The sequence below is a fragment of the Carassius gibelio genome, chromosome B5, assembly GCF_023724105.1.
Source record: "Carassius gibelio isolate Cgi1373 ecotype wild population from Czech Republic chromosome B5, carGib1.2-hapl.c, whole genome shotgun sequence".
Classification (NCBI taxonomy): Eukaryota; Metazoa; Chordata; class Actinopteri; order Cypriniformes; family Cyprinidae; genus Carassius; species Carassius gibelio.
In genome coordinates, this window is record NC_068400.1 from 20,963,925 (window position 1) to 20,990,485 (window position 26,561).

The following is a 26,561-nucleotide window of genomic DNA, read 5'->3' on the forward strand; positions in this document are numbered from 1 at the left end:
TATGTGTACACAACAACAATGTACTAGAAATGGAAAAGTTTCTCCTTTGCACTCCTTTGCAAATTTTTGCATACAGACAACAGTGTTGCTAAAACAATCTCTGTTCAGATCTGCGAAAACAACTAATGTATTTTGTATTTTGCAAGCCCGTCAAATAGCTAGCAATGTCAACATTTTCATGAATTCATGTTTTCAGAGTTTACATGGCAATCATAAAAGTATAATCAGCAAAAACTTTTCAAAAATTTGTTTTCAGGCCTCCAAAACGTAAGAGAACAGCCAAAATGCATGTTGAAAACAGTATTGTGTCAACTTGCAAATTATAGATCACAACATCTTTTAAAGTCACAACTGCACAATATGAAGCAATGATGTGCACTGTAGGCCAGGAATGGTAAATGTTCAACAAAACTGAATAGTTTTAAGCCACTGTTTATATATGGTTTGATTGTATATTTCATTTTACACTTAAGACTATCCAGTGCTATTTTACATTTAATTATTCGGTTTCTGTACCTTGACACCTACTTGACCAAACTTGAAAAAAAAAAACTTAAACATTGTTTAAATAGCATAAATAAATAAAAATGAACGAACATATACAAATTAAACAATTTCAAACAGGGCCCACTGGTATCGGGGCCCCGCAAACCCCAGCTATGGCCCTGAACGTTGCATAGGCATTTTTCCATGCACATATCGTGATTTATAAAAAATGAACTTGCCATAAATCTGTACGAACTGTACAGACATTCTAGACCATGCGTACAAACTCTTTTTCCTGGTGTGAGAAAATTAATGAACAATGATTTTAAACTCTGTTTTCATGTTGATATACACATTTACATTAAATACACAACTCACATTAATGGAGATAAACACTGAAATTACATAATTTTACAAAAAACATAATTACATAATTTTATTAACAAAAGGCTACATAATTTTCCTGTGGCATGCTATGTTTTAATGACAGCGAAATAGTGCAATAAGTGCACAATAATTCGTCTTTAAAACTACAGATCACATGTTATGATAAATATTTAAGCTAGAACAATGATCAGTGATGCGGACTTAGGTTGGATTTATAGGTTGAACAGTCCATTTTCCGGTATAGGACCAATAATAATAGCTTACTGTACAACAGCAGCTGCACGGAGCTGTTGATGTTGTGTAAAGGCATCTCCACAACATTATAAAGAATACTACTCTATGGATATAACTAGAAGATAAACTAGGATTAAATTGTAATATTTGCATGTTTCCTTTTTAGAATACTTTGTCTGTGACTTGCCGAACCAGACAAATGTATTTAAACTGCAATAAATATGGGCCTTTTATCTTTTCCCACTAAAAATAGCTAAAGAAAGTTCATCAGCAAAACTGCATACATTTAATTTTATTTGTATTGTTTAAAACAACTGAAATACTATCAGGCCAGTCTAAAAGAATGAGATCAACTCTATCTGAAAACAACTTTAAACCATTTTGTTTTTATGGATATTTTCATATATTTATTACAAAACATAACAAGGATACTGGATAATTTTTAGCAATAAAAATGAATGTGTATACGACAAATGGCATTATAGACAGTCCCCATCTCATAGGATGAAATCTACGGAGCGTTTTATAAATGAGACCCCAGACGTTTAGCCAATGGTGTGTGGTCGTGATGAAAAGGGAGAAAAAAGTTTGCCAAAGAGCAGATTTGAACCCAGGTTGATTGCGTCATGATGATAAGCATGATGCACTCTTTTATCACCTACACCACTGAAATCTGACAACTGAAACTAGATAATCTTTCTTTGTTTCTGTTTATATTTCTAACGGAAAAACAGGGGGTGCTGCAGCTAAGTCCCCCCTTGACACTGTGCCTGCTTTATATGCTAATTAAACCCTTCTGTCTTATTTTTTACTCTTTTGATTCAACAATTAATTTTATTAAAGATCTGCAAATACACATTGTTGATCCCACTGTCCCAAAGTTGTCAATAATCAGTGAGAATAATCAGTGACTGTTTTTAGTTTCAAGGCCTCCACTGTAATAAGCTTAAATCCATCATGGATAGTGGGCCGTAATTAAAAGCTGTCTCTGTGACTTTTCGCATATCACGGCAGATCTCACTTTTTTTTTTTAAATCAATAAGGTTCTGATTGCAATTATGGTGGTAAAAAAAAAAAAAAAATTTAATTAAAAAAAAAAACCTTGAAGCAGCTTACACGATCCAATGTGCATTTCCCAAAGATGTCCTGAATTCACTGGGCTAATAAAAGCCTTTCTGCCACTATGTTTGCAGATTACCCAGAATGCCAGTTGCATTTAATCCCCACTATCTGTCACACATTGACCTTTTCTTGCATTAGCCTTATTCTAAAGTAATGTCAGACTATTTAAGAGCTAGCATATGATAAATGTAAGACAGATTGCCCCTTCAAACATTATTAGAAGCCTATTAATACCACTCATAACACTCATTTCCTTTGACTTATCAATGTAGTGGAAAAATATCACAGTTCACAATGCATGACATGTATTTTTATTCATTCAATATTTACATAGTTATTACAAAATATCTGACATATCATAAACTTTTACTTATGTAAAAGGTGCCCACTGCATGTTTTTCTTTTTTCTTTTCTTTTTCTTTCAAAGTCGAAGTTGCTAGGACTTGATGAACAAGGACTGGACCATGTTGAAAAACACACATAGCAGGAGTTAATGTGATAACTGTACAGCATTTACATTCCATTATATTTGCATGAGTAAATTATAAAAGTATTAATTTCTGCTCAGAAACTGGCCATTCTTTAAAAAAAGTTGTAAAACAACATACTCGATTCTTGTGTTGGAAATGCTGTGTGCCTGGCATAATTGTTTTTTCTTTTTTTTAAAATATAATTTACTTATAGTTTGCATAAGCTGTGATAAGATAAAGCATTTTAAAACTGGAAAAATACACACTTCAGCATTAACATGATTTACGTCAATGGCTATTTTTTGAACAATATAGTTTTCTTTTTGCTGACTGCTTCTCAAATGATCACTGAGAAAAAGTGGATATTTATGGCCAAGTTTAAAATGTAACATTGCTTTTATTAATGGGAATTTTTCCTACCCCAAAAATGAACTGTTACATTTAAAATGAAACCCCTACGTCAGTGAACATACTAGACAAAAAAACATAGACAAAACTTCATAGCTCAGATAAGTTTGTGTACAGGTCATGTACACAAAAAATATATACATACATTGGCTGCAATGTTATGTGAAGTACCAATGTAACATGCATAATTTTTGTCATGGGCTTCAATAAAATTTATTATTTAAATCGTATTTACATTGTCCTTCGTAGTCAGTAAGTCAAAGGCACTAAATTCTATTAAATTCTATTAAAGGTGCACTCAGTTATATATTTTTTTATACATTTATTTATTTATTTTTATATTTCTTTATAAATAAAGTGATAATTGATAAATGATTTACAGTAGGTTTACCACTGCGACCGCTGTCGTATCTGCAAAATACATTTGCACTTTTTGACCGCAAAATTGCACTTTAACCACAAGTTATCAAGCAAGAACTTTAAAGTGCATTTTCACTAATAGTTGTCAGCTTTGCCTTGGCGGTTTTGCATTTGATGGCTCCAGTTAGCGGAAAATGGAAGAAAAACCATGTAGAACTAGATAAAATTTTCACAGATACACATTTAGTACTTGAGAAATTATGTGCATTTCTCATTTAGAACAAATTGAAGCAAATATCTAGTCTATGAGCCTGTGCTTATATTTACGTTTAAGCTAAGTATTATACCATATTTTAGATGTGTTTCACATAACCTGTGTTGCTATCTACTCAGAGAGTGCAAGATTTGGTTGTTCAGCATGTATGCTGCTGAGTGCAATGCTTAAAGGTATAGTTCACCCAAAAATCTAAATTATGTCATTAATAACTTACCCTCGTGTTGTTCCAAGCCTGTGAGACCTCCGTTTATCTTCAGAACACAGTTTAAGACATTTTAGATTTAGTCCGGGAGCTCTCAGTCCCTTCATTGAAACTATGTGCACAGTATACTGTCCATGTCCAGAAAGGTAAGAAAAACATCATCAAAGTAGTCCATGTGACATCAGAGGGTCAGTTAGAATTTTTTTAAGCATTGAAAATACATTTTGGTCCAAAAATAGCAAAAACTACAACTTTATTAAGCATTGTCTTCTCTTCCGTGTCTGTTGTGAGAGAGTTCCAAACAAATTAGTTTGTGATATCCAGTTCGCAGACGAATCATTTGATGTAACTGGATCTTTTTGAACCAGTTCACCAAATAGATTGAATCGTTTTAAACGGTTCGCATCTCCAATACGCATTAATCCACAAATTACATAAGCTGTTAACTTTTTTAATGTGGCTGACACTCCCTCTGCAGTTCAAACAAACCAATATCCCGGAGTAATTCATTTACTCAAACAGTACACTGACTGAACTGCTGTGAAGAGAGAACTGAAGATGAACACAGAGCCGAGCCAGATAACGAACAAAAGACTGACTCGTTCACATAACGGGTAAGATATTAATGACATAATTTATATTTTTGGGTGAACTATCCCTTTAAGAGATGTGCTGAGGGGTTACATAATTACTTCTTATTTTTATTTTTTCTTCATTACAAATACTCTTTTTATTCTTATGCATATGCAAAATGTGAAACTGCAATCTTCACAGTCTATAGCATTTTATAATTATTTGTACAATTTAACTAAACTTGCTTTGTATCTTTATTATTTAATGCATAAGTGATTTATAAAAAAAAGAAAAAAAAGAGAGTGATTAAAACATGTTTACGACAAGAACACTAATGATCAACGAATAGGTGCGGCAGATCATTTTATGTCTAATAGCCTTCAGTTTACAGGTTATAACTGAACCTGTCTCAGATGTAGACTTGTAAAGCTTTATTTCAAAGCGGATGCCATACTGTAGCGTTAACCTAAAATAAATGTGCTCTATTACTATTCATATTTAAGTGTTTGTGCGGAAAAGTATTCATGTGCATGCATGACAGGGAAATGCCCACGTGATCACTTGAATTTAATAACGAAAATAATGAAAAACTAGGGTACCTCACATAGCCTACATGAGAACATTTTGTACTTTTAAAGGGACCAATTGAAAATGAAAGCAAATACTCCCTGATTATATAATTGGAATGAAGGTTGCTTTTCTCTTTAAAGGCGCATCCAATAGGAGATCCTTCAGCAGGATCAATGCATGCAAAGTTCCGGGTCCTTACAACATCCCTGGGCGTGTTCTGAGAGACTGTGCAGCAGAACTCACTGATGTCTTCACAGACGTTTTCAACATCTCACTGAGTCAGGCTGTTGTTCCCACATGTTTCAAATCTACCACCATCATTCCAGTTCCGAAGAAGCCATCTCCATCCTGCTTCAATGACTACCGTCCTGTTGCACTAACTCCCATCCTCATTTAGTGCTTTGAACGGCTAGTCATGCACCACAAGTCTGCCCTCCCCCCCAACACTTCACTGTGCAACTGGCTGTTGGACTTTCTAACTGGTAGACCTCAGGCAGTATGGGTCGCCAGCAACACATCCAGCACCGACATACTGAACACTGGGGCCCCCCAAAAGGATGTGTGCTGAGCCCCCTCCTCTTCACTCTGCTGACTCATGACTGCACACTGTCACACAACTCCAACCTCTTCATTAAGTTTGCGGATGACACGACTGTGGTGGGTCTCATTAGCAACAAAGATGAGACAAACAACAGGAGTGAGGTGAGCCATCTGGCCGAGTGGTGCAGTGACAACAATCTCTCTCTGAACATGGAGAAGACGAAGGAGATTGTCGTTGACTTCAGGAGAGCCCACACTCTGCACGTTCCTCTGACCATCAACGATGTGACCGTGGAGAGAGTGAGCAGCACCAAGTTCCTGGGTGTGCACATCACAGAGGACCTCTCCTGGGCTGAAAACACTGCAGCACAGGCCAAGAAATCACAACAGCGTCTCTACTTCCTCCGCAAACTGAGGAGAGCCAGAGCCCCACCTCCTATCATGTACACCTTCTACAGAGGCACCATCGAGAGCATCCTGATGAGCTGCATCAATGTGTTGTATGGCGCCTGCAACGCATCCTGCCTAAAGACTCTGCAATGCATAGTGAGAACAGTTGAAAAGATCATTGGGGTCTCTCTCCCCTCCCTCCAGCACACCCGTCTCACTCGCAAAGCCCTCTGCATTGCAGGTGATCCCACCCACCCGTCTCACAGCTTCTTCAGCATGCTGCCAGGGAGGAGACTGCGGAGTCTCCAGGCCAGGACCAGCAGACTGAAGGACAGCTTCATCCATCAGGCTGTCAGGAAGCTGAACACCCTCCCGAACTTTCCCCCTCCCCTCTACTGTTAATGTTATTTGTATGCACTGGGGGTCTGAGAGTAATGCAATTTCAGTTCTCTGTATGTATGTACTATATATGTGGAAGAATTGACAGTAAAGCAGACTTGACTTGACTTGAATAGGCTAGTCTGTTAAAATTTTTAAAGCATTTATACGGGTTTGCATACATTATGCTTTCAGAACGGTCTCTAACGAAAAGATGTCACATCCTTAACCTTGCTTTTTCCTCTGAAACACAAAAATAAAAATTTAAATAAAATTGATATTTTATTGTTTTTGAATGGTCAACCCTTCTCCATTCTGCAGGTATCGTTGCTTTTGGTTTGACCATTGTAAATCACACAAAGTCTACAAAATATATTGTCTCCCAAAACACAGGACTTGTTGTCCGATTTGTAAAAACAAAGAGATGGTTCAGTATATTGGTAATTAATAAATTCTGTGAGAATTTATATTTCAGGTTTTGACTGTGAATGTCACATCCTTAAAACTCAATAATGAAACTAAGAATGATTAGGCCTACATAAAGTCTCAGGACAGTTTCTTATTACAGCACTATATTTTTTATGTTTGTTTTCTCAAAACGATTGCAGCGTTGCCCTGTACAATTAAAACAGATCAAAATTTAAAATAGTACAAAGCAGCATATAAATTAAGAACAAATGTTTTTTGATTCTCTGGCAGACGCAAGTCTCTTCTGGCCAGTTTCTTTTTCTCCCTCTCAGAGGTGCCTCTCCTGAAAAAAACAAACAAATATTATATTGTATGTAATACTCTTTATGCCATTGCAAAAATTATGAAAGAGCAAGATTTTTCAACCTTTATGTCAACCCCTCACGATGAAGTTAACTACACACAGCAAAACATATAATACCGATGATAATAGCACCGTTTATTTTTCAACCTCACATAAAAAAATTGAATTGAACAAAAACTAATTTTGCTGTAATAATATACAACTTTTAAAAGTCTTTAAATATGAACCAAAGCGTGATTATACATTATTAACATCTTACGGTCACTGTTAGCCCTGTATTCTGTAGCTTATTGTGAATGTTAACCATCAGTTTTGGACACAGTGAAGCTAAACTGCACCTGATTTTAGAGCTTTGCATTTTAGCCTGAGCTCAATGTTTCCCTGTTCATGCAGAGGAGATGGCAAGTGCATCGTGTTTGTTTTCTCTATTTTACAAAAGCACGTTTTGTTGATACTGTGAGTGCACACACACACAATTCTGAATTAAGTATTTATCTTATCTGTATGAGAAATTATAGGGTAGTCTACTTGTTTCCACTGAAGTGATCGTGCCGGCCCCTCATGCATTAAGCATGCTTCAGCTTCCATTCACCACACAAACACTTGGACATTTGCTTAACAGTGCACTTTTATGTAGGTAAAATCTTTAATTTTTACATTGTACTATGCTTTAAGTGTTTAATATTGTTTATTTTTTTTCACTCTGGTTCATTGTAGAGTTAAAGCTTTATAATGGATGGAGTTTAACTTGCAGTCAAACTTCAGAAAGGAACGGAGGACAGTACAGGGAAAAGCTATTGGGAAGCTATTGAAAAGCAAGCTTCAATATAAGTTATGGAGGATAAACCCAACAAATCTAGGAAAGCTTCGTCAGTTAGTTCTAGGAGCACCTCTTCAAGATCTCCAACCAGGAATGCAGAAGGTAGGGCAATAGCTGTGGCTAAAGTGGCACGAACATGTGCATCATTTGCAGCGAGAGAGCTGGCAATGAATAAAAAAGGAGAAGCAAGGTTGGAAGCAGGGAAAACCACATTGGAGGCTACATTGGAAGAATTACAAGCAGAAATGGAGGTGGCAGCTGCCCAGGCTGTGGCTAAAATTCTAGAGGCTGCAGCAGAGGTGGCTGAATATCACAGTGAGTCCAAAAGCAGTTCTGTTACACACCTCTAACTTTCTATGAGTTAACAAATGAGTATGTTTGGATCAAAGCAAATGGATTACCATAGACAGAATCCATAGAAGTCCATCACAAATCAACACGAATCTGTCAGCAACACCGTGTCACTCAGGTGAATTATTCCCGCAACAATGACACCACTGCCTATGTTCTAAACGATGAACAGGCAAAGATGGGTGAGGTAACAAAACCATCTGAATCCCAAATTCCCAGGTATGAGAAGCCCTCACTTAAAAACAAAACGTCGAAAGTTTTCATATCTGCACACAAGACAGACATAACCACTTCACTGGAATCTCAAACTGATATAAAGAGAAAAGAGATGATCTAACCAAAATCTCTCTTATCCATAACAAACCCCACCCCCTTCCCAAGTGCAGAGGATTCAGAGTGATAACCATTGAGCAATGCATTCAAAGAAGCCCACGTCCTTACCCACTCAGAACCTGTGCAGGCGACATGGAGATGATAGGGAGGAAAGTGCAATGATTCCAGATAAAAGCATCTAGCTGAGGCGTGAGCATTGATCTTCCTCCACTAATTGAATGCAATGATATCCTCAACAACAATTCAGAAATACCAACTCCAGAGGTAGCACTTTGTCATACTCGCTTAAAACCTATTGCAAGATTTATTCCAAAATTTGATTTAAATGCGCAAATCCTGCTTCTCTTGGGAAGAGATCTCATCAGAGTGCACAAGGTAAGGCTGGAAATCAGTGGTTCTCACAATTCCTCATTCGCCCAAAGACAGGCTGAGTCCTGATCAGCAACGTCTGCCTCGGTAAAGCACATAAGCCGAATATTAACAGCTTTAGGACAAATGTGCTAGAAAATGGTAGACCCTCCTTCCTTACTCCTTGTGCAAGTCACATTTCTTTGAGAGAAAAGGCAAAGCACCAGCCGACATTTTCGACCAAATACAGCCACAAAGGTCAGTAAGTCATCTAATGACATTGGTCTCACAGTGTTCGAAAGACACAAGTCTGCTCTCTCCTTTGAAGACCAAGCCTCCTGCATGGAGAAGGACTTTAAAAAAGATAAGGAATCCACAAAAACCAGACCAAATAAGAGTAGTCTTCGATTCCAGTGCACAGTATCCTGGTATCTCTTTGAACAGCATCCTTCTCCCAGGACCTGACATGAACAATTCTCTCCTTGGAATGTTGTCACACTTCCATTAGAGGATCTAATCAAAAGCATAAAAGACCTAGATCTAACCAAAGAAACCTTCCCAAAGTCACAAACTCTGAGAAACTTCTCACTCATCATGGAGTGTTGTCTGTCGTCAACAGCCTTTATGACCCACTTGGTTTAGTAACAATAGTGACCATAAGAGGAAGAGCTTTACTGGAAGAAATATCTCATGACATAAGCGACTGGGACATACCACTCTCTGAAGCCAAGGAAAGGAATGGTATGTATGGAAAAATTCCATACTTATGTCCCATTCTACCTTAACAGTTCAAAATACACAGATTTATGTATATTCTCGAATGCAGGGGCATCATGTGCTCATGATTTTTTAGGGGGCACGAGTGGGGGATTATTCATGCTTATCATGTGACACAGCAGCCAGAATAGCACTGCAGGCTATAACTGATTATGCTTATGCTTTTTTAAATTAATAATTTAAATTTTTATTCCAAAAAATTCCAACCGTGTTAACTATATCAGGAAATATCTTGATTCTCAAACTCGAGTAAGTAAATGCACCTGATTGTTGTATGGGGGGATATGGATATGGGAAAAATATCTAATTGGAATTTTTTTTGACAGATATTGTGATTTGATTTGCGATTTTACATTTGCAAAGTCAAGATTCATCTCAATATTGTCAATAATGTGCGGCACAGTATGAGTATCATTACCTTGCTGAAAAAAAAAAATAAAAAAAAAAAATATGGAAATTCTTACAGTTTCCATGAAACCATTACAAAATTCCTTTTTGTTTTGGCATTATTGCAATAGGAATTACTGTTGTTCTATCCAATACCACTATCCCAATACAACAATATCTTATATTATAATATTATAACCCTGAATATTTTTCTCTCCAGCAGACAAGATAATAATGGTATAACCACTGTTGGGAACGTTACTTTAAAAAAGTAATTAGTTATAGTTACTCACTACTTGTTCCAAAAAGTAAAGTATCTATAATAAAAGTAACTCGTTACCAGGGAAAGTAACTATTTGCGTTACTGTAATAAAAAAAAATTGCTATATGTCAGAGAATTTGTATATATTTTTTTTTTCTAGTGTTCACTGGTCAGTTGAAATGCATAGAACAGACAGGTGTTCGTACATATCTTTCGATATTTATTGCATGTCAACAGACAGCAAGAGTTTTATCCTGTACAAAAGTATTATCTTTGTAAGAAAAGTGTTTTTGGCCACTAGCTTTGGATGCGTGTGTCACACATTACATGCACGTTCTTGCCTTTGACCACAATGAATTTGAAGTAGTGCTTATATCTCCACCTTGAAAATGCCAACTTTTCATCGGATTGCTCCTGACTCGCTATTTCTGTTGCTGCAGCGAATCTTTGTGTAGCTGTTGCGTGTGTGTTTGTGTACGTTTGGCACTGCTGGCGTGTGTGCCGGCATGTGTGTAAAAACACTGGCTCTGATTGGCTACCATGAAACACATGACTCTGCCTTAGCCAATCATAATCGCTTATCTCGTTATTAACCCATCTCCTCACTTGCTGTGTGAGCCAGGGGTGCGTTCGGATTGCATAGTTTATTAAATCAATGCATAGTAACGCACTGCATTTAATGTTCAGTAACGTTAACGGCATTGTAACGACGGGAAAAGTAATTAATTAGATTACCCCGTTAATGAAAAAATAACGTCGTTACCTAACAACCTAAACCTAATAAATTACCTAATGAATTAACTTAGTTACTGAATTTCACTGGAAATATTTATTTTTTATATAAATGAACTGCATTTGTTTAGTCAATTAATAAAGTATTACATTTTACACTGTATTTGGGATTTTAAGGAAAAGTGGAAAATGTGTTGAATGTTTCATTTCATTCAAGTGAAATTAGCTAGCAGTTAGACTGAATATACATTTGTTTTAAACGCGGAGCCAGGCGCAAGTTGTCGCAGGTTGCGCACGTGCATCAAGTCTCATCCATACTGCCAGATGCACTCGTGGAGAGGTGCAGGGCAGCGCGTGAATATAACCGAGAGTTACGAAACAGGCTGTGTGAGTGCGGCAAGTGTGAATCGTTCAATTTAACCGGTTCTTCTTAGTGAACCGGTTGAACCAGTTCACCAAATCGAACTGAATCGTTTGAAACGGTTCACGTCTACACTAAGCATTAATCCACAAATTAGTCAATTAGTCAAATAAACCAATATCCCGGAGTAATTCCTTTACTCAAACAGTACACTGACTGAACTGCTGTGAAGACCGAACTGAAGATGAACACCGAGCAGAGCCAGTTGCATCGGTTTTCCATTCACCAGTACACTGAACCGAGAATCATTTCTGTCAGACGAGTCCAATTTGAGAACCGATGAGCTGATTCTCGTTCTCGAGTCACGAACCGGTTTCATTGGTTTTCGGATCACCAGTACACTGAACCAAAAACCGTTTCTTTCGGACGCGTCCGATTTGAGAACAGATGAACTAATGATACTGCCCATGCATGTAATTTTTCAAGTATTTTGTTAAGCATCGGAAAGTGTGATAAAATAACTATATTTTCTTTTTCTTTTTTTCTTTTTTCTTTTTTTAAGATGAATGTTTCTAATCTGTATATTGTAGATTATGTATAGGCCAAAGGGGTTTTCAGGGGAGTTGGACAATAATTAAGACTCTAAAGACTCTATGTTTAATAGGAATAAGGGATGATTTATGAAATTACTGTATTTATAGTTAATGATGACACATTCATAAATTGAGTTTGTAGTAAATGGAACATGAACAAGAGTAGAGCAGTTGATGATACTGAACTGCAGCACGTGCCGGTAAGAGCGAATCTCGTTCTTGAGTCAAAAACAGGTTGCATCAGTTTTCGGATCATCAGTACACTGATCCGGAAACTGTTTCTTTCGGACACGTCCAATTCAATAACCGAGGAGCTGATGATACTGTGCATGCGTGATTCAGCATGAAGCCGACTGACTCACAGTGCGTCTGAACCGAACTGATTCTTTTGGTGATTGATTCTGAACTGATTCTGAGCTAATGTTATGAGCGCGGGTAAACCGAAGGCTTGAATGAAAGGCAATCTGGCGAAACATACGTTCATTTAATAACAAATACATCGCAATGGGTAGTGTGTAGTAAGTGGATCATGGTTTCTGTGCTGATGACACCTAAATTATTTACTTTATATCTTCAAGAGCTAAATCCTCGTATGCACATTATTGCTGTTACTGTATTTGGGTGCATTGTTGCAAAACTTAATAGTGAACTTTTCATGATTATGAAGTTTTTAACTGACTAAAGTTATGATTACTGACTTTATATATTTGAATGTTTGATAGACGTCATCGGCAATTTAATCATTACATCGAGTGTAAAAGAACCGGTGAACCGTTATTTTTTTCATCCGGTTTGTTGTATCGAACTGTCCGAAAGAACCGGTTCGCGGAAAAGAATCAAACTTCCCATCACTTTTTCTTTTAATGGTGGGCGTTTACACAGTTGGCTAAAGCCAGGGCTGGACTGGGACAAGAAAAGGGCCCTGGCACTTTTGCTTGGACCGGCCCACAACAATCGGTCGGACACAACCAACCAGTACACCATCCTTGCGGTCCATGAAGATATGCATATCTACCATTCCATTCCCAAAAACCCCTACAAAGCTGAGAACTAAGTGCAATGGACCAGTGTACCTGTGCAAGTGGACCAGTGTACTCACTCTCTCTTGACTGACTCCCTGGTGATCAAAGGTGCTCTCCTCCATTGCTAACTCAACCTGGCTTGACTATACATAAGGACAAAGAGAGAGATGATTACAATCATTTGGAAGAGTTATTAAAAGTACACTTAGTAAGGATCCATTTTGTTTATATAGTCCTGTATTCTTGAAGAGCAGGATTTCTAGATGGACAATGTGCTCCATGTTAAAAAGGCTAGTTAATCATTTAGAACACAATAGAATGTGGATGTAGAATACTGCTAATTTTAAAAATAAATGTTTTTTCTTTGTCAATGAACCAGACAGCAGAAAAAAACTAGTTTACAATGGCAAGTTTAGGCTTACTTTGTTTTAAAGAGCACAAAACCCTCTTTAATATGACACCAAACAACATTTACCTCTCATTGTTGAGATACTTCCCATAAAAAAAGAAAACAAATTATACTACCAAATTATTCACACAAAACATCCTAATAATATATATGATATTCATATTATTGACTCAACATTAATATTGCATATTAATGATATTGGAAAATAATTAGAAACATGAGAAAATATCTTCTTCATTGAATATACAGCTAAACAAAAATATATTGCTTTCAAAATGCAAAATATTATGCATTACCTCTTTTCCAACGTGTGACTCGTCGTGGGCGCCATTACATAAACATTTGGAGTAATAATTAAATTAATCAAATGGCATCATTTAAGTTTTTCTAGAGAAGGACCGAACAGCCGTTATGGGTTTTAAAGGGTTAATATTAGAATAGTTATGATTTTTTTTTTTTTTTGGCCCACAACTTCTCTGCACCCACCTTGTGCTTTTGTTTCTGGCTGTGAGCCACTGACTGCATCTGACACAAGAGGGGGAGGGTTGGAGCCTGTTAAAAGAGATGTCTGGGCCAGCCCAGTGTCAGTATGAAAAATGAACAAATGGGCCGCTGTCCCTGCTTTATGGGCCAGTCGTTGGCCAATAAAAAAAAAAATTTTGCCCACCGTTGGCCCACCGGGCATTTGCCCAGTGTGCCAGATTACCAGTCCAGCCCTGGCTAGAGCAGAGCTCATTGGTGAGAATGGAGGTGCCCTCACTTTATTGGTAAGTAAGACTATGACTCAAGACTGACAAGCATGCATATGCTCTGCACCAGAGTAATATCGCATCCACATGCAGGCTTTTGCGATTAGCAAATTGCAACGTCTCTAATCACGATTTCGATTCAATTTTGATTAATCACACAGCCCTAGTTACTATATTATAGGCCTGACATTTTCATTTTACAGGGAGCAAAGAACATTTACATTATCAAAGAACATTTTCAGTTCAGTTCAAGCACTCTCAAAAACTCCCATTTAAATCACTGAAGCTGTTTACAATGTGAAATTAATATCTTACACTCCTATGCACATCTGCACAGTCAGCGAGCAAGTGAACAAAACACAGCATTTCAGCGATGTCCCATCTGAATGTCTCTGACTGGCCTTTGCATTAATAAGCTCAACAGAATCATGTGTGATTGAAGATGCAGCACTGTACAAATGTGTTTGTTTCTGGCTCAGTGAAAGCCAAAGTGTGAATGCTGATTTGAATTTAGCAGCTGATGCTGTGCCACAATGAACGATCTAATCACACTGGTGTGATTGTATCAAATGTAAAAAAAAATATATTATTAGGACATTTTTTCTTTTGGAAGCTCCATTTAAAATATTCTTGGCTCAGAAATCTTAGGGGTTATCTACTCTGCTCCAATGCATCCAACATGGCTATATCTGTGGTGGCCTATCTTCTTGTTATCACTGAAGAGGGACCAAGTCATGTAGGATTTGTTTTTGGCAAGGCTAAACTGGGCCCCACACTTGGAATTGTGCACAGCAGTATTGGCTGTAGAAATGGCAGAAACAATACTCTAAGAAATTGATTTCAAACCAGATGCAGTTAAATTTTTTCTGCGACAGTAAGGTAGTTCTGGGCTACATATTCAATGAGACCAGACGTTACTTTGTGTATGCACAGAGTGCTGCGAATCCTTCAAAGTACAGTTACAGAACTTCGTACCAACAAACCAAAACCCAGCTTATATTGCCACCAGGTCAGGGTCTACATCTCAGCTTGCTGACATGCAATGGTTTACTGGTCTAGACTTTCTGCACAGACCCCTCTCAACTCAACAAGAGATGCAAAAGATATCAGAGTCAGTAACGCCAGAACTGGATGAAGAAATCCAGTGCCATGACAAAAGCTTTGCAAATCCACGGAAGAAAGGCATCTTACTGCAGAACTGCAAAGCACTACTGAGATCAATTGCACTGCTTGGGGTTTGGATGTATACGGCTGTCAGGACCGGGAACCAGAACTCAAATGCAGACCAGAGTATCAGTTCAATTAAAAGGTAAATTTATTAAACCAAGTTTTAAACAGAGATGTATGCGGAGCAGGGTATGTTCTCGCAGAACTGACAGTTGGTGATCCAGTTTCAGTAATCTGTGTCCTGAGGTTCTGGTGAGAGATTTGATTCCAAGGTTCAAGCTGGAACACTGCGATCAAAAAATAGCTTAAAAATAGTTAGCTCTCAATTTCCCAAACAAATGACAAAATACAGATAACTCAAAATATTGGTCGGCTGACGTGTACTCTTACTGAATGGTACAACGATCCGGCGGGGAATCAGACCTCTGAAGTCGAAAAACGGGCGGAGGGTCCCATCTTTCTTACCCACAAAAAAACCCCGGCTCCAAGAGGTGATGACAAAGGGATAATCCCAGCTGCCAGGGAATTGTTAATGTACTCCTCCATTGCCACCCGCTCTGGTCTGGAGATGTCATACAGACGGCTCCGAGGAAACGTAGATCCAGGCAACAGGTCAATGGCGCGGTCATAGGGTCGGTGCGGGGGAAGTGAGTGAGCCTGTTGTTTACAGAACACCTCCGATATCTCGTAGTACTCAGTGGGGATTAATGACAGGTCTGGCCGGTCTGGTTCGGGTTTCTGGCGGGTTACAGAAGAAGGCAGAGCAGACCGCAAACCACTAGCAAGACAGGCAGAGGTCCAGTTATGAACCTTAGCAGATATCCAGTCAATATGAGGATTATGTCTGGTTAACCAGGAGTGCCCCAAAACTAACGGCATAAATGGTGAGTCAATAACAAAAAAGGAGATTTCTTCAAAATGATTACCTGACAACTGGAGCTGGACAGGGAAGGTTCGGGTTGTTACTCGAGCAAGCAGCCTCCCGTCAAGTGTTCTAGCCTCCAGTGGTTCCTTAAGCTGCTCCATGGTTAATCCCAGCTGATTTACTAACGTGGTGTCCAAAAAAAAATGAGGGTCAATGAGGGCCTTGAGCTCCAGACTCTGGTTCCTCCAGAAGATAGTGGCATGTAATTGGGTTCGTGGACGTGCAACATAGGTGGTGGTAAACTGGTCCTGTCTCTTCCAGTGAACTGAAGCCCACTCCAAGGCCGCTCCTCGCAGCAACCCAATGAGGTAGGCAATCTTGGATCTCTCTGTGGCATAGGTGAGGGGTTGGAGGGCAAAAACTAGACCACATTGCATGAGAAATGTCTTACACTGACCTAGGTTCCCACTGTACCTTTCCGGTGGTGAAACCCAAGGTTCCCTGGCAGGGTTAGCTGTGACTGATTCAGCCAGTTCAGGGGCTGGAGGAGGATTATGCAGGGACTCCTGAAGGGTTCCCACACGGAGAGACAAGTCCTGAAGTCCTCCCATAATTTCCCTAAGCGCAGTACTGTGCTAATCCAGGATTGCTCCTTGAGTGGATACTGCGTGGCGAACTTGCTCTAGGTCTGCTGAGTCCATAGTGGCCAGATCGTTCTGTCAGGACCGGGAACCAGAGCTCAAATGTAGACCAGAGTGTCAGTTCAATTAAAGGTAAATTTATTAAACCCTAAGTTTTAAACAGATGTATGCTGAGCAGGGTATGTTCTCGCAGAACTGACGGTTGGTGATCCAGTTCCAGTAATCTGTGTCCTGAGGTTCTGGTGAGAGATTTGATTCCAAGGTTCAGGCTGGAACACTGCGATCAAAAAATAGAAAAAACTTAGTTCGCTCTCAATTTCCCAAACAAAATACAAAACGACAAAATACAAATAACTCAAAATATTGGTCGGCTGACATGTACTCGTACTGAATGGTACAACAATCTGGCGGGGACTGGAAAGTTGGTCTTGCTTTTATAAGAGAGTAGATTGCTTCAAATGGAACAGGTGTGCTTGACTGACGTGATGAACTGCAGGTGAGAAGACAGGATCACTGGAGAACACGCCCACCAGCAATCTCAAATCAGCCGGAGCCAGGATCACGACCAAGGGTTTGTGACAATGGCCCATGGACCATTTTGATTAAATTCACAAGAGGAGGCTCTGCAAACAGTAAATGTTGGGCAAAACTTTTCACATGCAGTGATTGAGCATGGATACATCCAGCTGCATCAATTCACTACATTGCTTCTTTGCTATAAGGTGACCAGCCAAACATTCTTCAGAGCATGCAAAGAACTCTTCTTGACAGACCATATAGTCTAGAAGTATCTAAGTGATCAAGGCTGTTCTTGGCAATTGAATCCCTCTCATGCATCGCACATGGGAAAGAATGATGACACAGAATCATTGACGGTATGTTGCTGCAAAACAAATCAATCTAACTTGCGCACAAAGTTCTGTGTACTTTGATGGCTGAAGTGTCCACAGTAATCAATGTCAGACCACTAGTTCCAGTGTCTTCTGATCCAGAAATCCCACTGTTACTAACCCCCAACATTGTGCTCACCCAAAAGGCTGGATTTCCCCTTATAGTTCCAACATGTGATTTCTCAGAGAAAGACAATGAAGTTCAGGCCCTTGAAAATCAGTTTTGGGCCCACTGGAAATAAGAATACCTTCTCGTCTTGACAAAAAGGTGAACATGGACTGACTTATGCGCTAATCTTCAGGCTGGAGGTATAGTTCTCTTGAAAGACAGTATACTTTTTTTTTTGCAATGATTGGCCTATGGCCATGATCACCAATAGAAGACATTATAAGTCATTATAATCAGTAATCATGTCCCCACTGGATGCAACAAATGCCTTGTTTATAATGGGTCTTTTTGTTTATCTCATCACGCCGGGACACGGCATCACAATATGGTAAGGAGCATAACATTTCTGTCAAATGCTTCAAGGTATTCAGCCAATCACAATGCACTGGATTGCTGGCCAATCAGCATACACCTCGCTTTTCAGAACGATGAGCTTTGTAAAAATCGACATGTTTCAGATAGGTGGGTCATAGAGGAGAAACAATAATGTAATTTTTTTTTTTTTTTTACCGCATAAACAAATTGCATCACACCAAATACACAAAATAATGTTTTTTTTTTTGTTTTTTTTTTACGACATCATATGAGCCCTGACAACCTCTTAAGGTACAACCAAAAGGTTGTACATACCAATCTCACAGGTCATTAGGAATAAATGTAAATATTTACAGTGATGTCTAATGACATAAGGTAGGGAGTGTTCTGTTCCCATTTAATAGTACTGTAGATCATTTTGTTGTTGAACTTTCATCTAATGGATTCTTTAAGAAACTGCAGATGCTGTATAAATCAGGAAGTAAGCAGCTGCGGGCATGGCTGATGTATATTAGATGGGGTGATTTTTTGAGTAATCTTCTTTTAATCCTCACTTTGAACAGTTTGTGAAGAGTAATAGCTGTATGTTTCTTTTATTTGTTTTGGGCTCTCTCTCTCTCTATATATATATATATATATAGCTATCAATGTGTAAAATAGAAAAGATGTTGTCATTCCTATACATGCCATGTTGTCTGGAGCTTTTTCGGTGTAGATTTTAAATGTTCTTGGATATGTATAGAAATCTAGTTTGATATGCAAATGTGTGTAGAATTGACAGCATTCTTGTAACACGTGTCTTGTAATTTATGTTGTTTGAAATATTTTGGTTATGAGACTAATTGGAGATAGTTATTTTTCCTTTAGTTTCACTTTGGTCCTTGGTAGATTTCATCCAAGCTGGAATAAATGTTGAACCTGAAACTTGCACTTCTCAGCTTTATAATGGACAGAGTTAAACTTGCTGTCAAACTTCAGAAAGTTTAAACATGAAGGAAGAACAGTAAAATTTTGATGTGTGAGGACAACAGGGGATAGACTTTTTAACTGAACAAAGCATTATTATAGATTATTGTATTTTGGCCAGAAGCGGCAGTTTAAATTTAAAATAACTTTACACCTCACAAGATTTTTTTCTATAAGTTTGATTACTTGATATAATAATTGCTGTTAATAGAATCCATTGTCTGTTTGATAACGTCTTTAATTGATTTTTTTTTTCCATACATTTCTGCCATATGTAGAAATTACTACAAAGCTACTAAATATTGTAAAAATAGTTTTCTGTAAAGTTGCTTTACAACAATTTGTTTCGAAAAAGCTCTATACAAATAAACTTGAATTGAACAAGACATTAATTGATGGACTGGAGTCCTGCTTTGGATTATCATAAAGTTTTTGTAAGCTGTTTATACTCTCATACCGATGGCACCCATTCACTGCAAAGGATCCATTGATGAGCTAGTGATGTAATGCTAATAAACTTCTCCAAGTCTGTTCCAATATAGGAACAAATTCAAATACATCTCCGATAGCCTGAGGGTAAAATCATTTTCAGTGAATGTTTTCTTTTGGATTAACTGTTCTTTTAAATTGTATTATTCTGCGATCCAGTTCCTGGGTGTCAATATATGTTAAAAAGTGCAACATAAACAAAACATTACTGAGTGCACCTTTAGTATGGCTTTATAAAACCGTAAATGGCATGTTCACCTTATTTATTTGTCTTTACAGTTGATATCTCTTTATTAACAGATTATCAAACAAATAAATAGATTGTTACCAGATGCTCCTCACTAGCTTAACATAATGATGTAATTATGACATTCAGGTCCCTGGTTGCATAAAGTCTATGTGGTGAGATCCAATTACTCACCATCTCAAATTTGCTTCAATTCTACAATTAATTACATTCACACTGTAGTTCCAAAGAGAATAAACACCCGTTCGCACATGCACTCCACTGCCAGAAATCATGGAGACACACATAAAAACTGTACTTTACATTAATTTGAACTTCCATTTTCTCAAATGAATTCATCCGTTCTGCCCTAAAAGCATGGCTTTGTAAATCCCTCATTTCCCATAGCGGTGAAAGATGGCACTAACCTCTTGTGAAATCCTCCATCTTTCCTCCTATATGCATGCAGTGAATAATGTCCTCAGCAGTGCAATATCTTTATGAAAGCCTTTCTGAACTCCACATTGAAAGTGGTATATATGATGGGGTTGACGGCACTATTCACATATCCCAGCCAAGTGAAGGCATTGTACATTTCCAGTGGCACCACGCAGCTTGTGCAGTGAGTTTTCAAAATGTGAGTAATAAAAAAGGGCAGCCAGCAAATAATGAAAACACCTGCAACAGAGAAAATAAAGCAGAGGTATTCTGAGGACAAAAACTCAATCTAGGACTTTTATGTAACCTGTGCTTGGGTTTATGGCTGAGTAATACTTCTGTCAAGTGACAGTATCTTGACCTCACCTAGAACAATAGCCAGCATTTGTGTAGCCTTCTTTTCTTTATGCTGGTACATCTTTCTCTTGCTCATGGTTTTGGTCAATGTAGTTTGGGTTTTGCCATTGTGCAGTGCCTGTGTTTCAACAAGTTTGGCTTCTTTAGGGGTCTGGACCTCCTTGGCATGCCCATTTTTATCATCTCCATTTGACTGACATTCATTGTGGGAAAGCGGGCCATGGATGGGGCTTGGGTTGGCCAGCAGGTCGACGACCAGAGTGGATTCCAATTTCTTTTTCTCTGGAGAGCTTGTGCCTGGCGTAACGTCCACCCTCACATCAGCACCCTGGTGCAGGACTTCCTTTATTAATTGCTGTTGAAGATATAATTATCATTAGTTGTAGGAGGACACTTTGTCATGAACATGAGCAGCTCAACATAAGGACGAAATGTCAGTCAGCTGTGTTAGCAGCAGTTACTTTGCTTGATGGATTTTGTAAATTATATTACTGTTTAAGTTAATTTGATGTTAAATATTTTTCTGTAATCTCAGTACTGTTAGTTAATGGGCAAGTTTTGGAGCCAGTCTTCTGAAAACTCCCCCTCTCCCTGTCCCTCTCCCTCTCCCTCTAACTTCCATCGATCAATGAGAGGAGTTTCAGGAGTGATGCAATGTGCTCTTCCGCCATACATTATAGTTATAATTTTTTATTAGCTTAGAAAATTGCCACATATTATTTTATGTCACCATACTTACTCGTGTAACCACTCATGTAACTCTCTTTAAATACGTAAAACATGGAAGTGTTTGGTAGCTTCTAAATTCATCCCTGTTTGGATCCTAAGGAATGAATGGTACTAATGCTGGGTACACACCAAAATATTTTTTACATCTTATAAGATTTTCAAAATGTGATAGACCACTAACATGAGGATAAAAAATCCTAGATTTAACCTTTGTGCCATGTGACACAGACAGCACACCACACACAAACAGATTTTCAACCAGAGTCTTGACTGTGAACACAGGAAATCTTGTAAAATCTCGTGAGACTTCAGAATAAGCATGGCAGATGATATGCAGGAAGAAAGTGCAATTATATTATTTGGAATGATTTTATACATGACACGTTATATAAACATTTGTGCTGTTGCCACAAATCAACAAGCTGATCCTCCATCTCTGCTGTCCGGTTTCTGATTGGATATTGTTTCGTTTCACATGGTATTCAATTCAAGTTTAATTCAATTCAAGTTTATTTGTATAGCGCTTTTTACAAAATAAATCGTTACAAAGCAACTTTACAGAAAATTATGTTTCTACAATATTTAGTAGTAGCTAGTAGTTTGTGCACATTTGACAGGATTTTAGAAAAAATAATAATAATACAAGACGTAGTCAGCTAGACGATGAACTATCAATATTATTAATTAAGTTATTATATGATTCAGTCACACATTTAGCAATAATTGTTAGTTCTGTTTGTTGATTCAAGGTAGCATCATCTGGGGTCCTCTGAGGGTCAGCATCATCTCTTCTCAGGTTTTCTGGATTCAGACTGGAGCTTGTTTAAATCCTAGTTACCACGGGATGTAAATCCCGTGGCGAAACATAGAAACAAAATACAGACATCATTAGCATAGCTGCTGATCCAACAAAGTAAAATTAGTTTAACCCAAGCTAATTAATAAAAATGCAACTTTGAACAGATGCAACTACACTCACAATTAAAAAGATACATTATTTGAATGCTTGGCGAAAGAGATGTGTTTTTAATCTAGATTTAAACAGAGAGAGTGTGTCTGAACCCCGAACATTATCAGGAAGGCTATTCCAGAGTTTGGGAGCCAAATGTGAGAAAGCTCTACCTCCTTTAGTGGACTTTGCTATCCTAGGAACGACCAAAAGTCCAGCGTTTTGTGACCTTAGGGTGCGTGATGGGTTGTAGCGTGGTAGAAGGCTAGTTAGGTACGCTGGAGCTAAACCATTTAGGGCCTTATAGGTTAGTAATGATAATTTGTAACTGATACGGAACTTAATAGGTAGCCAGTGCAGAGACTGTAAAATTGGGGTAATATGATCATATTTTCTTGACCTCATAAGGACTCTAGCTGCTGCATTTTGGACTACCTGTAGCTTGTTTATTGAAGAAGCAGGACAACCACCTAGAAGTGCGTTACAATAGTCCAGTCTAGAGGTCATGAATGCATGAACTAGCTTTTCTGCATCAGAAACAGATAACATGTTTCGTAGCTTGGCAATGTTTCTAAGATGGAAGAATGCAGTTTTTGTAACATTGGAAATATGATTTTCAAAAGACAAATTGCTGTCTAATATAACACCCAGATTTCTGACTGTAGAGGAAGTAACAGTACATCCGTCTAGTTGCAGATTGTAATCTACAAGATTCTGTGTAGTGTTTTTTGGTCCAATAATTAGTATCTCTGTCTTATCCGAATTTAATTGGAGAAAATTGTGTGTCATCCAATCTTTTACATTTTTAACACACTCTGTTAGCTTAGATAATTGGGAAGTTTCATCTGGTCTCGTTGAGATATATAGCTGAGTATCATCAGCATAACAGTGGAAGCTAATTCCGTGTTTTCTAATAATATTACCAAGGGGCAACATATATATTGAAAATAGAAGGGGACCTAGGACGGATCCTTGTGGCACTCCATATTTTACTGATGATAAATGAGATGACTCCCCATTTAAGTAAACAAAATGGTAGCGATCGGACAGGTAGGATCTAAACCATCTTAGAGCCTGCCCTTGAATACCTGTATAGTTTTGTAATCGATCTATGAGTATGTCATGATCTATGGTGTCGAACGCAGCACTAAGATCAAGTAAGACTAGAAATGAGATGCAGCCTTGGTCTGACGCAAGGAGCAGGTCATTTGTAATTTTAACAAGTGCAGTTTCTGTGCTATGGTGGGGCCTAAAACCTGACTGAAATTCTTCATACATATCATTTTTATGCAGGAAGGTGCTCAATTGAGCAGACACAACTTTCTCTAAAATTTTAGACATAAATGGAAGATTTGAGATAGGCCTATAATTTGCCAGTACACTAGGATCTAGTTTTGGTTTCTTAATAAGAGGCTTGATAACCGCCAGCTTGAATGGTTTTGGGACGTGTCCTAAAGTTAACGACGAGTTTATGATATTGAGAAGCGTTTCTTCTGCTACAGGTAACAGCTCTTTCAGTAATTTTGAGGGTACAGGATCTAATAAACATGTTGTTGGTTTAGATACAGTGATAAGTTTATTTAGCTCTTCCTGTCCTATGGTTGTAAAGCACTGCAGTTTATCTTTGGGTGCGATGGATGAAACTGAAGTGTTAGACGCTGTAGAATCTACATTCGCTATTGTATTTCTAATGTTATCTATTTTATCAGTGAAGAAATTCATAAAGTCATTACTATTTAACGTTGGTGGAATATTTGAATCAGGTGGCATCTGTGCTAAATAAAAACCTAGGATTGTTTTGGTTATTTTCAATGAGTTTGTGTATATGCTCTGCCCTAGCAGTTTTTAGAGCCTGTCTATAGCTGGACATACTGTTTTTCCATGCAATTCTAAAAACTTCTAAGTTAGTTTTTCTCCATTTGCGTTCAAGACTACGAGTTAATTTCTTGAGAGAGTGAGTATTACTGTTATACCATGGTACAGTACGTTTTTCTCTAACTTTTTTCAATTTGATTGGGGCAACAGCTTCTAATGTATTAGAGAAAATAGTGCCCATGTTGTCAGTAATTTCGTCTAATTCGTGTGTATTTTGGGGTACAATTAGCAGTTGAGATAGATCAGGCAGGTTATTTGCGAATCTTTCTTTGGTGGCTGGAACAATAGTTCTGCCCAGACGGTAACGCTGCGACATATAGTTAATATCAGTTATACGCAGCATGCACGATACAAGGAAATGGTCTGTAATATCATCACTTTGAGGTACAATATCTATAGCAGTAAGATCGATTCCATGCGATATAATTAAATCTAGTGTATGATTAAAACGATGAGTGGGCCCGGTGACATTTTGCTTGACTCCAAAGGAGTTTATTAGGTCAGTAAACGCAAGTCCTAATGTATCATTTGCATTATCAACGTGAATATTAAAATCTCCCATGATTAGCGCTTTATCAACTGTAACTAGAAGGTCTGAGAGGAAATCTGCAAATTCTTTCAGGAATTCTGTATACGGCCCTGGTGGTCTATACACAGTAGCCAGAGCAAGAGATACATTAGATTTCTTTTGCATGTCTGACAGAGTAACATTTAGCAGAAGTATTTCAAAAGAGTTAAACCTGTATCCTGTTTTCTGGGTAACATTGAGAATATCACTATATATTGTTGCAACACCCCCGCCACGACCAGTCTGACGGGGCTCATGCTTATAACAGTAGTTTGGTGGAGTAGACTCATTTAGACCAAAATAATCTTTTGGTTTTAGCCAGGTTTCAGTCAAGCAGAGTAAATCAAAACTATTATCTGTGATCATTTCATTTACAATAACTGCTTTTGGTGCGAGTGATCTAATATTTATGAGCCCAAACTTTAAAAATTGTTTTTGTTCATTTACTTTACATTTTTCTGGTTTAATTACGATAAGATTTTTTCTAGATCCTACATTATATTTATATTTTGACCTCACTATTCGGGGAACAGACACAGTCTTAATAGGTTTTACAGCGCAAGTACCTTTAGCATTTAAGCGGTTAGAACAAAACTCATCATAATGGTTATTTGAGAATTGTCTTACTAGTCTAGTTACTAGTTGGTAATCTCCTCGGGGTTCCCCCCACACATCAGGATTTCTGATCGTAAATATTAAACATGTTGAATATTTACGATTCGCGATGGGGGCGGCTCCGACGATCTTCCGATCAGGTTCGAACACTCTTAACACACCTCACACCAAGGAAAATCTGATAAAATAATCTGTAGAACCATGAAGATAATTGGGCCCCAAAATCAGCCGGATTATCTTTTGGTGTGTATCCAGCATAAGATAAACACTAGCATAGTGGCTCCGCACGCTACAGCAATTGAGTGCACACACTGAGATGGGAGAGGTACGTATCAACTCGTCTAAGTTGAGGGAAGAACATAGTGGAACAAGGCACAATGGTGACGTTTTTCCTTTAAATACTGTCTGCTTTCCGATCAGAGGAATTGTTGACACGGCCAAACAATATGAGGATGCTGGGGAAGTTGGAAGTCTTGTCGGTGGAGGTGAGGTTAAGCCTCTGCATTGTGGAGAGTGAGTGGATGGTCAAGCACAGCGGCAGCCGTGATGAAAACTGGTGCTCAGCGGTGGTATCTGGTGGGGAAGGAGTGATCCTGGGGCCGGCAAATTGTGGAGGAGGATCCGGAAAAATCCCCAGTATAGACGGTTTCATCGGTTAACTTCCGGTCTGTGTTGTGTATATCGGTGTGGCTGCAGTGCCTTCTACAAACGCACAGAAAACATATTTTGTTTGTTATCAAAAAACATCTACTCTAGAGGGACTTGGCTGTTGTTATTGATTCTATTTGGAAGTTTACCGGAACTTAAGTTAGGTCCAAAAAGCGGGCATGTGCAGTAACGTTTGTTTATGTTGTTGAAACCGTCTATAGGTCTCATTATTGGTCATGAAAAATTAGGTCTGTGATAAAAATGGCAAAAGGAGAAAACCAAATGCTTAAATAATGTAGAGAGAATGAAAGTAAGATGGCTTGGGCCAGTTCTCTCTCAAG

General features: G+C 38.2%; 1 protein-coding gene across 3 annotated transcripts in view; it reads right to left on the reverse strand.

Moving 5' to 3' along the window:
* Positions 1 to 2,517: 2,517 nt before the first annotated feature.
* The window catches only part of LOC127958629 (D(2)-like dopamine receptor), a 120,592-nt gene continuing 96,548 nt past the window's right edge, over positions 2,518 to 26,561 (reverse strand). For 2 of the 3 annotated variants that reach the window (XM_052557537.1, XM_052557536.1), the window contains exons 7-9: positions 20,846 to 21,191; positions 20,470 to 20,719; positions 2,518 to 7,148 (exon numbers count right to left, since the gene is read on the reverse strand). In XM_052557537.1, the coding sequence (XP_052413497.1) occupies positions 20,523 to 20,719; positions 20,846 to 21,191 (543 nt within the window). In that variant the 3' untranslated portion in view covers positions 2,518 to 7,148; positions 20,470 to 20,522. Of the gene's footprint in view, positions 7,149 to 13,232; positions 20,720 to 20,845; positions 21,192 to 26,561 lie in introns of all 3 variants that reach the window. The other variant, XM_052557538.1, reaches the window with a different exon arrangement.